The sequence below is a fragment of the Artibeus jamaicensis genome, unplaced genomic scaffold (assembly GCF_021234435.1).
Source record: "Artibeus jamaicensis isolate MK-2021 breed Jamaican fruit bat unplaced genomic scaffold, CSHL_Jam_final contig_415, whole genome shotgun sequence".
In the NCBI taxonomy this organism is placed as follows: Eukaryota; Metazoa; Chordata; class Mammalia; order Chiroptera; family Phyllostomidae; genus Artibeus; species Artibeus jamaicensis.
In genome coordinates, this window is record NW_026521823.1 from 38,130,692 (window position 1) to 38,147,874 (window position 17,183).

Genomic DNA, 17,183 nt, shown 5'->3' on the forward strand with positions numbered 1-17,183 from the left:
CTACAATAATACCACTTTCTGTTGAGGAGGTGTATCAATTTTTCAGACCTCAATTAATCACCAACTGGGTGAAGTATTCGTGCAAGAACTCCACCAGGTGTGTTGGGCCAACCTTGATTTTAGTTGCCAGTGTGGTGAAGGATTCCAAGTCACCTCCTAGTACCAGTATAACTGAGTCCTACTTGTTGGCGGTGCCACGGATACCTGCCCTTAAATAGACTTCAGCTTCTTCCCTAATTCCTTCTGCTTCCTGGGATTGCTTTGCACAGAAACCACCTGGATCCAGGTGTACGACTCGGCTCTGCCTCTGGGGTCGCCCCGGCTACGAGCAGGTCATCTGAGTGACAGGTACCCTTCAACATCCGAAATGACATAGGGCAGGAGGCACGAAGTGTGCTGTCTCCAGAAGCCAGGACAAAGGCTGTTTGAAGAGCTCATAACCCTAACTGTAAATAAAAACATAAGCGACCTTGGCTCATTTTCAACAAGTATCTAGCTTTAAAAGAGAGATCTATAGTCTGGTTTCGCTTCAGATCGCATAAATCTTTCGCCTTTTTTTTTTTTGGAAGAGAGAGCTTCTCTGCATCCTGAATTCTAAATTTGTTTGGGCTTTTACATTTTTAACCCTTCATGGGACTTGAACGCACATAATGGTGAGAGCACTTGTTCTTCTGAAAGCCCAGGGCTGGTCGGAAAAGCAGCCGACGCCTCCCGGCCCCTCAGCTATACAGAGGAGAAGCCGCTGAGAGAGAAGCGCTTCAGTAGGAATTCTGTGCGCTGCTCTCTGACTCGTGGTCTCCCATCTTAGGAACTCCTTCTGTCATTAGCACTTTTATTTTTCTCATAAGTTTCCCATATAAAAGTTAACGCTGTCATGTATCTGAAATTCATCTAATGAATTTGAGAGAAGGTGAGAGCTGTGAATTCCAGGATATTCTTACCACGTGAAGCCGTGCCCTGGTTTATCGAAAGCTTGACTGGGTCCCTTAGTGTTCAGAGAAGCGGAGACCTAGAAGGGACTCCCTGTAAAGGCCATTGGCGTCACATCCTTTATGATGGGCTCTCGGGGGAGGAGGCTTTGGCTTGCGATGGACCCAGGTTTCTGGCTTCGGTCTTCTGCTTTGATGATGACAGGTCCCAAGGCTCTGCCTGGGCGTGAAAACCTCCCACAGCGTGTCGGCTCGGGTGGACACACTGGTGTTCAAGGTCAAAAAGGAAGAACAGAGCTAGGACTAGTGTGTACACCACTAGGGGAAAATGGGGAAAACATTTGTTTCTGCAAGGCACCTGCAAAAATAACAAAAAGTTAACAACGAGTTTCCATCTTATTGCATATTGACTATAGAACTTGAGAAAGAGCTTAGGCATGTTATTAGTGTTCTCAGTTTAGAATAAAATCTTCAGAGCCACAGATGTTTCTTTCAAAAGCATTATTATTGTGAATTAAAATTCAGTGTCAAGTTCTAACACTTTATATAGACTGTGTAGTGTCTGAAAGTACTTGTTTTTCTGGGAATTATTTGGGCAGTACCAGGAGAACATTTCTCGTGCCCCAGTTCTGTCCTCACTAGTCTCCTGGGTGCCTTTCAGACTGTTACCATGGCGGGCAGCCCCGGGATCTCGGAGACAGACAGCAGTTTGTCAGCTTGAGTTCCTTACTGCTGCTCTGGCAGAGAGGGGAAGCCTGAGGGGACATAACATCGGACCAGGAAGTGCTGATGGAAGCAGAAGAAAAAAGGACCAACAGAGAGAAGTTCCGCCTCCCAGTGAGGACAAAGCAGAGGCCAAAAGTTTTTTTAAAATGAGAAGCCTCCACAAAGAAAATAGCAGAAGCTGTTACTAATGATAATATTGCCTATCTCATAATTTTTTCTAGAATTTGCTCTAGTGGCTAATGGTATAAATGCTTTGGGTTTTTCCTTTTTAATAACAACACACTTGTAACATTTACAGAGTGTTTTACAGGTCAGCAAGTGCAGCCATGGCCATGACCTCACATAAGTGACTGTCATCCAGGACAGGTTCTAGCAGCTCCATTTAATTAATTAACTTTATTTTAAAAATTTATTTTTAGAGTGGGGGGGAGAGAAACATCAATGTGTGGTTGACTCTTGCGCACCCCCTCCTGGGGACCCAGCCCACAACCCAGGCAGGTGGCCCCGACTGGGAATTGAGCTGGGGACCCTTTGGTTCACAGGTGGGCACTCAGTCCACTGAGCCACAACAGCCAGGGCTAGCAGCTCCATTTTAGAGACAATAACGTTGAGGCAGAGAGCAATTAAGTGACGTGTCTAAGTTTATATGACCAGTGAGTAGGGAAGCTGAGATGGGGACTTGCACCTTTCGGTTCTGGACCCAGGGCTTTTCCCCATTCCTGGATTGAGCCGGGGAAAGGATGGATGCTTCAGAGTCTGATGACCCAGGCTGGAACTTGCCACTTTTCTTGCTGGCTCTGTGCCCTTGGGCGTGGTACTTACCACTCTGAGGCTCAGTCTCCCCATTTACGGTGTGAGGACTCCTCCAGGTGAAACAAGCAAAGCCGTCGGTGTACCAGGACAGAGCAGGTACTCAATACACAGAATAAACACCTGGAGAAGATAGCCACTGTTCTTATTTCACAGAAGTTTCCTATAGTTAAAGGTGAAATGACGCGTTGGGACAACTTTTTAGTTTACTCAATGACGCCGTGTTTCCTCGATTTACTTTAATTCTGGAACCAGCTCCTATAAACGCGCGTGTGCGTACACGTATGTCTTGGGGCACACATGTACAAATGTGTCCACAGGCACCTGTGCACATGTGTCGGGGGTGCAGCAGCAGCTGGCTCACTGCATTTCTAGGCTGTGGGGAGCCAGACCTAGCGATCAAACTTGGGGCGCGTCTCCTTGGAGAGAACTGGAAAGCAGACCATGGCCATGAACCTCACCTGGCCAGGCGGGTCCTCGCTCTGTGACGTGGCTCCAGAAACACGGGTGCTGTGCTCTCAGCGGACCTCAGTAGTCCCGGGAGGTTCTGAGCAATGCTCTTCAGTACACACAGCTATGGACTCAGAGAATTGCACCTATTTTGGAGTAGACTTTATTTACAAGGAGTCTTCCTTTCTTAAAATCTTTTAGAATAGGCTTGGTTAAAATCATTACATAAAATAATCTTGACTTTTTGTTACATGTGGCACAGAATAATTTAACGCTTAATAAATATGCTTCACGGATGCACAGATGGGAGAAGCACCCTTTGCCAAAGGCGCTATAGCAACTTCATTCCATGTTGGCTCCAGTATCACTGTACAAAGTGACCAGGAGATGGCGCTGTAGACCAGAGATTAAGTATGCTTGAACCAGCTTTTCCTCATTATGGCATTTTTCTTTCTTTAAATATAGAGGAATCTCCTATTTAACTTAGTAGAGTCAGGTTGGTTACTCCATCTTAACAGTATTGACTAGGACTGAGCTCTCTAATTACAGATCCATAAATCATTCAAGGGTGGTGCTTCAGTGGGGTGAGGGATGGATCTAAAAGTCAGGCCCGAAGATGACCATTTTATTTAAAACCGATCAACTATACATAAGGAACATTGTGTTCACAACCCCCATAGAATTGTGCTACAGTCTTCCGAGAAACTTAGGTCAACTTCCAGTTTATTTAAAGAACTGACACTTGTTACATTTGAACCCGCAGTGGAAGGTCATAGAAACATTAGGACGTGAATTCACATTGACATCGACAGGATACAAACATGCGTACACCCTGGTGTTCTCATTAATGACTCTTCTCCTCCATATAAATATATAAATATCAAATAAAGTGCATGGGGACATGTCTGCACATGTACACAGAGACGTGTTTGTCTACATTATACACTCGGATAATTACTTATGGAGAGAAAAACATACACATTTGTAATATATGTGTCATTAAAGGACACCTGTCAGGCAGTATTGATGTTCATTGTGATCAAGATGGAGTACGTGGGTGGATCTGGAATTTTTTCTTTATTATATAATGAGATGTGCAGAGTTATAAACTAAGGCCAAAATACATAAGAGCAGAGACTTTTTAACACTTGTGTTTTTATCAGTTAGTCTGGTGTCATCATTAAAGTAATTCAGACCAAATGCAGCCTTGATATGAGTGGCTTGCCCTAAATCCCAGCTTTGAAATAAACACACGTCAGTGTATCTGTAAGAACACAATTAGTACAACCCTAATGCATTTCCAAATTACACAGTGGCACCTCCCATGTTTCTTAGTTTTTAGTTTTTTAATTTTTTCAAATGGCGTAGAGTAAAAAACTATTTCTCATTCAACAGAAAACATGATATCACTGTTTGTTTGTTTGTTTGTTTTTTAATTAGGGAGTCCAGTGTCAGTGGGGAATAAATCAGGAAGTAGAGCAAAAAGTTTTCTCAAAACTTTGGTAGTCACAGGTTGGGTCCAGGTTGAAGTGCATATCTCTAAACTAATTGCAAATTTTGACTTCAAGTGATATTTTCCCTCTCCTGTGTGGGGTCGATATTCATTGGCAATTAATCAGGAAACTCATTGAGAAAACCACTCTCGGCTGTAGAAGCAAACCACTTTCTGAACCAGGTCAGAAAGAAATAACTTGAATTGATTCTCAAACTATGTCTGTTAATATTTTTGCCAAGGACTGTTCCAATTAGGTCATTTTCTTTAAAGGCAAAGATCTTACTTTAAGTATTTTTTTTTATATCCTGAGCACCTAGGACATGACTTCATAGATAGTGTACACTCCGTAGAGAATGGTGAGCCCAAAGCTAACAGTAAATGATCCAGACTGATTATTCCGAAAGCATTGGTTTACCTGATTGGCGGGTGCCCACAGGAAGGTCATCTGCACTGTAGAGATGTTCTAAGACGCTATTGCTGTCAGTAGCCAAAACCCTGAGTTTACTCCTCAGTCCCCCTGACAGGGTGACCTTGATGCTCAGAGAGTGCGTGCATGGTGGCGTCGTAGAGAGCAAGGTACCCAGTGCCTCTGTGGCGCTGCGTAGGAGAAGCAGTTTCTGGAAATGTATTTGGTGATGTGAGAAATTATCCCTTTGATAGGGCAGCTATAGGGCAAACAGTAAACAAGACTGCCTTTGAACTTCAGAGTGAAGCACAGGTAGCAGGAGAGAAAGCAGCAATAGTGATGAAACAGCAGTGAAAAGCTTTTTCACTTCTGGGAAGCGTGGACCTGAAATGCAGCAGATGCCAGCAGCTTTGTGAACGTTTCAAAGTGGCATCTAGAAAAAGGCTGGAATGGAAAAGTTGTCAAGTATCGAACTTAATTATCTTAGCAAGACCGACTTTATAACACTGTTCTTAGTGACTTATTTTTTGTTGTTGTTCTAAATACATACCATGGTAAATGTGTAAAGAGCATTTTTCTTTAAGAGGCCATTGTATGCACCGACTTTTCACTATTTCTAGCTATTTTTATTTACAGCAGTAGGTGACCAACTCATTGCCATCAATTAACAACATAATAATAGCCAGGATTTGACTGGAAAATAGGAGTTATTTTAGACTTATTTGTGGCCTCATTATCATTAAACAACAAAAGCTAATTATTTTAAAGACATATCATTTACAATGTTAAAAAGAAGTGTCATAAAGCTCACAGTCGAAACGCTGTCGGAACATTTTTTAAGTGCACGTTTTCCGGCACTTGGCCCTGCTTTTCACGGAATAAAGTGAGGCATCCAGATAGGACTGTTGGTTTCGCGAGACCTGCCTCACTCTTTTCCAGTTCTCCCTATAATCTCTTTTTCTCCTCCCCTGATAGGGGGAAACCTGTTCAGCGTGCCCTCCACGGTTGCCACGGCAACTGGTCCATCACACACAGCTAACCTTTTCGTTCAGTGCGCTGACAGGTTCCGTGGGAGCAGCTTCGGAGTTCTGCTTTCCTAGAGGGACCATCGTGGTGCAGTCGTTCTCGGTCATCTTGGCGTCCTTCTTTGAGTTGTTTTTGCGCCCCCTTTGGAGTTGACTGGATTTGTAGGCCATGGCTGGGATAGTGTTCACCAAGATCAGCTGCAGAGGCTTTTTGTTCTCCTTGTACTGGCACTGAATGTACCGCGAGAAGGCCGCGCGGTAGGTCTTGTTGAAGAGCGTGTACACCAGCGGGTTCACCGCCGAGGACAGGTACCCGATCCAGACGAACACATTGAGCAGGGCGGCGATGACCTCCTCGTTGCACGACTCCTTGCAGATGACGGCCATGATGTTGGTGATGAAGAAAGGGCACCACATGACCACAAACAGGAAGAAGACGATGCCCAGCACCTTGCAGGCCTTCTGCTCGTTGCTGATGGACTGCATGGTCCTGCGGCCGTGGGAGCCCGGCTCCCGCTGCGTGGACCGCTGGAAGAGCTTCTCCGAGGACAGCGAGCTCTGCGGCAAGAAGCTGAACGAAGGCAGCTTGGCCCGTGCGCCGGGGTCACTCAAGCACAGAGTGGCTTCTTTCTGCAGCGACCTGATCGTTAGAAAGTAGGTGATTACCATGATGGTTAAGGGGATGAAAAACGAGACGAAGGAGCCGATCAGGACAAAGTTATCGTCGGCGAGGAGGCAGCTCCCTTCTTTAAAGACCTTGGAATCATCCTGAAGCCCAAAGACGGGTATTGGCATGGAGATACCTGGGATTGGACAGAAGGTGAAACGTGACCATGAAGGAATCGAAAACGCGAAGGCAAGAGCAGCGCCACATAGCGGTGGCCGTGCGAAGGACTTTATATCAACATTGTCCTAAAGCCTGGCAAAGGAAATTTTAAATTTCCCTTGAAGTTACTTACAGATATTAGTTATCTTATAGTTATGCTGCATTATATCATATATACTATCGTACATAGTTATCACATTGTATTCTAACATATATTAATTATAATATATATTAACTATATATAAATTATTCTTTATACTTGTGTGTTAAATTGCCCTATATATAAGCCTTTACTTAGAAAGGAGTACAATAAATCTAGCTTTAATTTTTCAGGCTATATTTTTCTGATAATAACATTATACTTATTTAATGGAAGGAAATACACAGAAAAACAAAATTAAAAATGAACAAGAAAGCCACCGCCCAGAGAGAATCACCATTTAACAATATGATACCGCGTATCTTATTTTCATGCCATAAGTTTATTTATGTCTAGTATGTTGAGTTCAACAGTCTGATCCATTTTTTAAAGAGATTGCATTTCTTAAAACTCTCCTTTTCCTGTCTGTTCTACAGATCAGCTAAAATGTTCTTATTTCTTAAGTAGTTAGTGTCTCCTGATAAAGAAAGGCGTGGCAAATTCAGATCTAAAGCACACAGTGATCAGACCAGTAACTGCCACTTGTTTTCCATTGAAAACCTCCCATTCTTCCCCGGCCCTCCTAGCAGTGACTCCTCCAACCACAGGGGGCATGGCCAGCCCGGTGCTCCACCCCCGCGGGCAGCCCCCCCCCCCCCCACCATAAGCCAGGGCTTGGAAGTCTAGGGAACAGCCTTGCCACACACGATGCTGACCACATGAGAGAGACATGCATGTACGCATCGTGCACACACTTTATAACATTACAAACGTATTTTCTTTTTAGAAAGTTTGAAAAAAATACAAAAAGGTAACAATGAGTTAAGAAAAATATGCACTCTCGCGGGCCAGAGAGCCACATCTTGAGTCGTTTCTTCTGTTTGCAGGCACGTGGACCTCTGTGCACGTGCGCAGTGTCTCACGGACAGTTCCCGATGCGCCTACTCCATTTAACCCGAATTACGAAAACTGCCCACGTTAAAAGTATTTTTGAAAAATATGATGTTCTAATGGGAAGTTAAAGCACTAACTTTAACCAGTTTTGATTCTTTTTAGAAAAGGTTTTTATTATCGAAAAATTCTAATACATAACAAAATGACACTTAACAGGATGAGCTTCTTACCCAGCTTTGGCAAGGATCAAATCACGGAGAGGTCAGTTTTACCCACACCCCTGCCTGCTGCGCCCCCTCCCTTATTCTGAAACCAGCCCCAGATGTCCTATAGTTCAATCTCCTCTCTCTCTAGAGAGAGGATAGATATATATATTCTCCATACCATTCTTACTCCTTAATAGAAAGTTAATATTTCCTTAATATAATTAAGTATAGAGTCAGTCTTCAAATCCCCGATCGCCCCATCAAGGTCACTACGTACCTTTAGCAGTGAACACTCACTAGGGCGTATTACAGAATGAGAAGCAGCCACAGACTTTTCTGTTATAGGCAAACACGAGTCAGGAACTGGATGAGACAGTACTGGGGCACGTGGAGCCCATGGTCAGGGGCATATGAGCCCATGGTCAGGGGCTCTGTCACTCAGAGGTGGGGAAGCTGTCACACTCGCCCAGGCACAGGCCCTGGACAGAGGAGGGAGCAACATCAGGTGAGGCAACCCTCTTCCTCCATTCCTGCTAACTTCCCCCTCGGATGTGGGACCTGGGTAAAGAGGGTTCGGCCCACCCCTGCTGTTGTGCAGTTTGTAGAGAGTGGCACAGCTTTCCTCTGCTGGCTTGGGAAAGGCCAGAGCAATCACGGGACTGCCACCAAGGAAGCATGTAGGGGATGGGGAGGAAGAGGAAACTCAAGTCACATATCCGTGTCACTTGGTTTGAGGTTGCTTCTCTCGTGAAAAGGTAGACACGCAGGTGCACCCGGGGAGAAAGGTGGGACAAAGTTTCCTTCTGACACCTGCCTCGGTTTTCAGCCCCCTCGGGGCTCTGAACAGGGAGGGCTGCTGCTCTGACCACCCACTGGGGCACAGGGGCAAACACAAGGCCACCGGGCAGAATCCGGCCTCCGTCTTGTTTTATCCGGCCCGGCACCTTGTTTCTACCCGGCGGCAGCACCAAGCTCCTTGCCCCTAGTTAAGGAGCAGTTCCATTTATACAGTCCTAAAGTCACATCCGGCCCTTTGAAGGCAACCACCAGGCTGATGTGACCCCCGGGGGAAAATGAGTTTGACACCTCTGCTTTAGGGTCTAACACGAGGTTCTGGCAACATCGGGGGCTAATGTTTGCTTGACTCTGGAGATCCACCCTCCCAGGACCTGTCATCTAACTTGCGCAGGCTCAGAGCAGAGCTCGGCCCGCCAAGCCTGGCCCATGACCCGCCGGGGCCTGGCCTCCGTCCCCTCACACTGCCCATCCTCCCCAGGAGAGGGTGTCCGCTGGACTTTAAGGGAGGCTCGACTCAGCCCTTTCTCAGTGCCATTTCCCCAGGGTCTTCGCAGACTTGACTGACAGTGTCTGTCACTGGTCCGTGCAAGGCTGTCCCAGGATTCTAGGAAGGAGGAGATACGTGACGTCAGAGCTGCTCCTAAGGGCACTTAGTGTGGTTGCCGGCTCTTCGTTCCCTGCCTGCCTCTCTGTCCCTGGCCTGTGGTGGGGAACAGTTTGGGGGCCAAGGAGCGATGGAGGAACTATGGCCCCCCAAGGAACACCCTCTGAGACTCTACGCACCCTGGTTCTGTCCACCTTCAGAAGACTCGTTTTATTTTTCAGTTTCAGTTGACGTTCAATACTCTTTTGTATTTCTGTCAGGTGTACATTATAGAGAATAGACAATCAAATACTTTACAAAGCATTTCCCCAGTAAGTGCAGCACCCACCGGGCACCGCACAGTTACTACAATGCTACCAACTGCGTTCCCTGTGATTTACATCTCGTGACTGCCCTGTACCTACCAGTTTGCACTTGACCCCTTGGCCCTTCTCACCCGGTCCCCATCCCTGTCCCCCAGGGCAACCTCCACTCTCTTCTCTGTGGCTACGAGTCTGTTTCAGTTTTGTTTGTTCATTTATATTGTTCTTTAGATTCCACATATAAGTGAAATAATGCAGTATTTGTTTTTTCTCTGACTGAGTTATTTCACTGAGCATAATACCCTCTAGGTCCATCCATGCTGTTGCAAATGATAAAATTTTGTTCTTTTTTGTGGCTGAATAATATTCCATTGTATAAATAGACCCCAGCTTTTTTCTCCACTTGCCTGTGGATGAGTACCTGGGCTGCTTCCCCATCTTGGCTACTGTGAGCATGGGGGTGGAGGGGGCCTTCGGGGAACTTTTGACCCTAAACTTAAGACATGGTCTCTAAGGAGTATGTTTTGTTTTCTGAGTGTTTGAAACTACATCTGTTAGGGGTGTCTCCTGTTTCACCACGTTGCTGCTCACTGATTGGAATGGACGCTTTGGAGGGATGCGGGCCTGGGTCTGAGACTCTGCCCTGGTCCTTTGCTCCCGGGCCCATAACGTCATCCCTAGAGGCCTCAGTGCCTCGTCTCTCGTGTGAGGATGGCCCACGCATGTCTCCCTAGATGGGGTGAGGCTAAAATGAACCAGATATGCAGAGACCCCAGACAGTCCAAAGCGGGTGTTCTCCCAACCACAGTAGCTTTCTCTGCAGAAGTGTTCGGGTTGAGCACATAAACTTCATTGTTTTCCCAATTTTGTTCTATTTCCCTTGTTTTATAGATGCTAGACTTTAATATGTAATGGATCTTCTTAACACCAAAGAGGCTAAAAAGCATTCTGGCTGCTGGCTACATAATTAATAATGACGTAATTAGGAGCTTCTGCCAAGGGGACACAAGGACTCAGTTAATTCTGATTTTGTATGGCTTGAACTGTTGATCGCTTTTCCCATGTGATAGTTAACAGCCATTACTAGTAATCGTGATACACAGAAACAAAACATCAGCTGTCCAAGAACAGGTACATCATTTTGCTACTGACCTTGGCCGTGTGCACATTCCTGATTAACGCAAAGGGAATCGCCGCCTTGCGAGCTTTTCATCATCTTTGCTCACAAGCCAGCGATTCATGTAAGTGGCAATTTTCTATTAACCAGAATGTGGGATGGCCTAAAACAGCAAAATCTTCAGCTATCCGCAGCTCAGATGAGCGTGGAAGGGAAGGATGCAGGCACACTGGCACACACACCCTTCCAGAACGGCCCCCTGTGGTCAGGGAGGGAAGGGCTGATGCAGCACTGCCATTGAGGTCGAGGTTTCGCCTCTTGGTTGCTTGGGGTTGAAGAGCCACTTTGAAGCGGATGTAAAGAGGGCACCGGCAGGCTGTCCAGAAGGGCCTCCTTTATTTGGGGGGGGGATCCACACTTAGGCCTTTAAATGGCCCATGCCTCTTTGCCTGTAACGAAACTCCCCTAAGTACTCTCATATACCGTTCTTCCCCAGTGCTTCCTCCATAGGAGCGTCAGCCGGGGTTTGTGGAAAGAACAACTAGGCAGTTAAAGCCACACTCCATAAAAGAGGGCACAGCACTTCACGTCGAAGAACCAGAACACTGAGGTGGGCTCGGTGGGCGTGATGAGCAGTTTGAAAACCCACTCGTGAGGAGAGGCGGGGGCTTAGGCCCCAGGTCGTGGGCCCGGCCGGCGGCAGGGCACCCATTTCTGGCTGTCTGGTCTGACACGAGCTGCTTTGGGAGGCCTGGCATGCCCTCTGACTTGGAGTTTCTGCACAGAAAGCATTTTTCTTTATGAGCAAACAGAAAGGAGCTTGAACTGCGTGACTCTGCATTTTGTTCGATACATTCTCTTCTGGGGAGTGGAAGACAGCAACCAAATGCATTAGCTGTATCGGACCCTCGTGCGTATCTTACTTCTTTTCACTGAGACTCAGATAATTCAATACTCGGGAAACACTGACACCCCAAAACCCACAGGCTCTCTTTTGGGGGACCCCTGCCTGCTTTCCGCACATAAACCCTGAACCTACGGTTTATACTCTGCCGCAGTCTGGGTGAACAAACAGCCTGAATGCTGAAGCTTTGGTTTCGAAAGGCGAATTTTTTTCTTAATCCTAGATTTAATCTCTTGGGCCTGGATGTACTTTGGAGACGGCGGTCCTCTGGGGGATGAGAAGGCTCGTCCAGGAGGCCACCTGGGGTCAGGGACCCACAGCTGGCGTCCCCGTGGCCTCCGTCTTGGAGGAGGCAGGGGGAAAAGAAGCAAAGGCTCCAGGGCTCCTGTGGAAAAGAGCGAATTTGGGTCCATAGTTTTAATTTCCTCTGGAACTCCTTTGCATTTTAATTCATGCTGAGTTGTTTCAAGTTGTAAGAATAGGTTTACTGGCAGTGTGACAGGAAGCACTTCGAGTGAATTCTGCGGGCGAAGGGTCACCCTGGAGGGCGAGAGGGATGGAATAACAGGGCTGGGGTCGGGACTGCGGTCCCACTGGTACAGGCTGCAAGGCTCCGACACCGCGAAATGCAGGGTCACCTCTGGTCTGACACGTGGAGAAAAATTATCTGGGGAGCTTTTAAAAGTGACAGGGCTGCAGACACCTGTCACTTACCCAGGAAATGGTGGGTTTCTGTGTGTCATTCTAATAATTAATCACACATTTTGAAAGTACTTTCACCTATATTCATTTACTCTCAATTGATTTTTTTAAAAAAAATATTGATCAGTTTTAGAGAGAAAGAAGAAGGTGGGGGAGAGAGAGAGAGAAACATTGATTTGTTGTTTCGCTCACTGATGCATCACTGGTAGTTTCTGTACGAGCCCTGACTGGGGATTGAACCCACAGCCTGGGCGGGTCAGGATGACCCTCTAACCAACTGAACTACCTGGCCGGGGCCCTAGGCTGGATTTTCAAAACTAAAATCGTAAAAAATATTAGCTACACTGCTCTACAGGCAGAGAGACATTTCACTTTAGAGAAAAACCAAGGCCGAGTAAGCTTCAACGGTCTATTCGGGTCATGTAGCACTTTCGGGGTGAAATCAAGACTCAGCCTTAGGTTCCTTGATTCTTACGGCTGATTATTTAAATCTGCTCTTCTGTCCCTTTTATGGTGGTTATAAAAGTCTATGAGCATATCATGTGGCCTAACACAAGTTTTAGGAAGACTGTGTTAACCTTAAAATCTGCAAAATGTGCATATATGTAACATTGTTTTGGAGAAAGTGTTTTCAGCTGACTCTCAGGGGAGTTTCTGCTCTGGGAGTAGTTAGCAACCACTGAGTTCTATCATCGCCCTACAGCTAGGACCCTCCCCCCGCCCCGCGTGACGCCCTGCACCTGGATACTTCCTTCCTTTTTTTATTCTTTAATCTCTGAGCCTAAATTTCCTCTAGCGAGACATTGTTATCTGAGGGCAGACAGATATCAACAACACATTTCTTTCTTTATGTAGCAGTTATTCTTAACTCTGACGGCGCATTAAAATTATCTGGGGAGGTTTTAAAAATGACATTGCCCGAGCCTCATTGCCTGGTGTCAGTGCTTTAAAAATACTCACGCTCAGACCCTGCATGGACGTTGTTGATAAAACAAAAGTACACCCCGGGGGGCCTGATACACAACCGCCGGGTTGGGAAGCTGGGACATAAGGGGTTAAAGGAGTGGTCAAATGTGTTTATTCTGAAATAAAACGAAATGAAGTAAAACTTTACAGCTCTGCCCCTTTGTCTCAATTAAATGCCACTGTTAATTTCCCTGCAGGCTCAGGTCGAGTTTAGCAGCAAAGCACAGAGCTGACGGAGAGGGGGCAACACCTGCCCTCTGCTCCTTCCTGATTTGTACGTGAATCTATTGGAAAAACAAAAAAAGGGTAAATCTCCAAAAAGGTTTTAAACATTGTGTTCCATCCCAGGTGGTACGTGGTATTTGGGGGGGACGCGGACTGATTCCCATGTGAGCAGCTGTGCCCTGCCCAGGCTGCTGGCCTTGTCATTCCGTCCCTGCTCCCCAGAAAGGCGGTCTCCTGCTCTTCTGGCCCCAATTCCTTCTCCTCTCTGTCTCTCACCCCGGAAGTCGCGCCTTTTACATAACGGTGCCTTTTGCACCGAGAGATAAGGAGACGGAACTCTGCCTCACTGAGCTTGGGGCATCAGCCGTCACTGGCCACCTGGGAGACCCCCCCCAGTCCCTCACCACAGGGCACAGTGACCCCACCTGCCACTTTCTTCCCCTGACAGCACGTTGCAAAACCCAGATGGGACAGGAACAACGAGGTGGAATTGGAAAGAGTTACCAGAGTCCCAAGTCAGGGCCTCTTTTCACATTCTTTAGTTGGGCTTGTCACCCTCCGCTGCTTTCTTGTTTTCCTCTTTGCTAATCCTCATGCAGGGATATGTTTTATTGATTTTAGAGAGGAAGGAGGGGGGGGGAGAGAGAGAGAGATGTCCGTGTGAGAGAGACACATAGATCGGTTGCCCCTGTACGTGCCCCAACTTCGGAGCAAACCTGCAGCCCTAGTGTGCGCCCTGACCCGGAACTGAGGCCACGGCCTTCTGGTGCACAGACAGCACTCTGACCCACTGGGACACCGGCTGGGGCTGCCACCCCTTTCTTTTGTAATAATTGGAGTTACAGGCTCCCCACACCACGGAAAATGTTCTTTTCTTGACTGCATATTGAGCAACACGCTCACGAACACGGGTTTATTTACTAAAAATAATAAAAATTTATCTCTGGGAAAATCCAAAATAACAGTCAGGGATTTTAATAACCATCCAGTGACAGTTAACCCTTAAGAAAAGCTATATGCATAAGTGGATAATATGTACAAAAGCAAAATATACAATAAAAGTGAATTTCTCCATCAGAAAAAAAATTTATCTCTGTTCCACCTTGTCGAACCTCCTCTTTACAGTGCCCCGCCCTCTCTCCCACCTGCTTGGCAGGAGACAGGTTCTGAAGTCCTTTCTGAACCCGTAGAGAATGGGTCTCCCACGGGACACCTCATTCCAGGTGCTTTGGCCTGGAAGGTGTGTAGACAGCGTTAGGGGGGGTCTGGACCCTCAGCTTGCGGCAGGTGCGCACACAAATCCAGGCCCACAGGCAGCCAGCTCTCCTTCCTCCCACCTCTCGGACACACCTTTCTCAGGTACCACGTGGACCGTGTTACATCATGAAGCAGTACAGCCTCCCTAGTGCTTGAGCCAGTACCGACCACTGAGCCGTGCCTACATAGATTTGTGATTTGTTCTTCATGTGATCATTCGGTCTGATGTAGTCATGGGGCATTCTTTATGTTACTCCTGGACCTGCTCGGGAGGCATACGTACAGTTCGGTCTTTGAGCTAATCACCTAGTGTGATCTGAGAAACTCCGAAGACCTGTCTGTGCCCACAGGTCTTTTCCTAGTGGCTTGTTTGGTGCACAGTGGGACCCTGCTGTTAGAGGGAGCGGTCCCACTCTGTGCACCTGGGACAGCTCAGAGGGGTCGCTCTGAGTCCCGGCTCAAGTCGCTGGGGTTCAGAGATTCACAGCAGGGGAGACTCCTGAGGGAATGGGCCTTGGAAAGGAAGGTTGTCATAGGAGAGAAGACACAGAGGACATCTCAGGGAGGCAGGTGAGGGAGAGGCGGGGGTCAGTGGCTCATTAGTTGGGTTGTTCCTAAGAACCCTGAGCACCGGGGTGGAGGGGGGAAGGTGCAGGGTATGGAGTAAAAGGGAAGCACAAACTCCCATCTCCCCTTGGCCTGGGACCAGTTCTGACGCTGTCTCCCTCCCTGAAACACTCAGTGGTGGCCCCAGAATTCCTCCGTAGCAGGGGCCTCGGGGTGCAGCTGGCAGGGTGTTGCGGAGCAAGGCCACCAGTCTTGTCGCTCCACAGCAGGGGGAGCATGCAGCTGTCCCTTAGACTGTGCTGTGATTATTGGGGGGTGCAGTGGGGGCTGCCCAGGAGATTACATTCCCAAACCGTACCCTACACTTCTTTTAAGACCTATGCCAGGACATCTTTCCTCCAGACACCCCTGTGTGAAGCCGTCCCCAAGTCATTTCTCTCATTTAATAAGAACTCTGTGGCCCGTTATCACCTCCAAACCTACTCCGTGCTGTGCTAACTCACACTGCTGATACCTTAAGTCTTTTCCTGGCAGTGACATCTCCCCATTAGGGGATAATCTCATGAATGCAGGGATGTCTTTTCCTCTGCTTCAGGTGAGCCACCCCAGCCTCTGAGGCCGCCCTGCTCACCCCAGGGGCAAGGCGAAGGCTGTGGGATGGTGAGCAAATGACGGCAGAGGAGAGAAAAGATGGAGTTCTAATGAATGCAAATTATGATGCATTTTATAGACACAGCTTGCAGTTACCGAAGTAGTTCATAATGTTTTTCTTCCCTTTTGCTGGGAAAACACAGTGCATGAGGCTGCCAACGAGCCACATGGGACAGGAAGAGGGGAAACGCGTACTGATATTGACGTGATACCTGGTTCGGGTACTGTCCTGAGGGAACCCGTGCCCTTACGTAACAGGAGCCTGAGCTGACCACCCCAATGTCTCGACTCCCCTGGAAACACCCTGTGGGTGCCTGGGTGACCTGGTTTCTTCCTATCTGTTCTGCCTTTTTCTCAAAGATCTTTGTCAAGTTCACGAGACAAGTGTGCACAGGAGAAGTGCCGAACCAGGTGACACAGGACCCAGGCTTGTGTGCTGAGTCGGTCGGTCACTGGCTGGCCGACCTTAGGCGGCTTCGCTTTAAAGCCTCTCTCTGTAAAGTGGAGATAATAAAAACAGAGCTTCCCTCATTTGCATATAGGGCGCAGGCGAGAAAACAGCGAGGCAGTGTGTCTGAATTATTTTGTAAAGTTTAAGATGAAAATGATGGCAATTTGCCAAGCTAGGCTCTGTGGGTACTGCAAAAGACCTCTGAGAACCTTCGAGAAGCCTAAGATCTTGCAGAGAAAATCTGATACATCCTGATCTAGCAAGACAGCAGTAAGGGACAGCATGGATTAGGGGCAAACAGGGTACCACGGACACCCCCTCTACACCATGTGGGAACGCCATGCTCCTTGCGGGTTCCTACATCCAGGAGAGAGCTCTGGAGGAGACAAGGCGGCCGAGCTGTGCCCTGTGGGTGAAGACAACCTGCACAGAGGTCAGGGCCAAAGGCAAGGACGTGCTCACTGCTGACCTGCTCGCTGCGCCTGGCCTCGCTGCGGCTGAGTTCGGCTGTCTATGTCTGGCATCCAACTGTATGCTTAGCAGCATGCACACGGGCTGCCGACCAGAGGCACCCAGCAGAGCGGGCCCTCTCTGCCTGTCAGCAATCAGTTTTAGACATTCATCCACTAATCAAATATTAACTGAGCACCCAGAGGAGGAGGCACTTCAGGAGTCTGAGAGGAGGGAGGTGCTTGGGTCTGTCATCCCAACTGGACCACCCAAGCCTTGTGCC

At 47.7% G+C, this 17,183-nt stretch overlaps 1 protein-coding gene across 2 annotated transcripts in view; it reads right to left on the reverse strand.

Moving 5' to 3' along the window:
• Positions 1–3,128: 3,128 nt before the first annotated feature.
• Positions 3,129–17,183, reverse strand: part of HTR2A (5-hydroxytryptamine receptor 2A) — a 45,488-nt gene continuing 31,433 nt past the window's right edge. For both annotated transcript variants that reach the window (XM_053665643.1, XM_053665642.1), the window contains one exon: positions 3,129–6,644. In XM_053665643.1, coding sequence (XP_053521618.1) covers positions 5,842–6,644 — 803 coding nt within the window. In that variant the 3' untranslated portion in view covers positions 3,129–5,841. The remainder of the gene's footprint in view (positions 6,645–17,183) is intronic.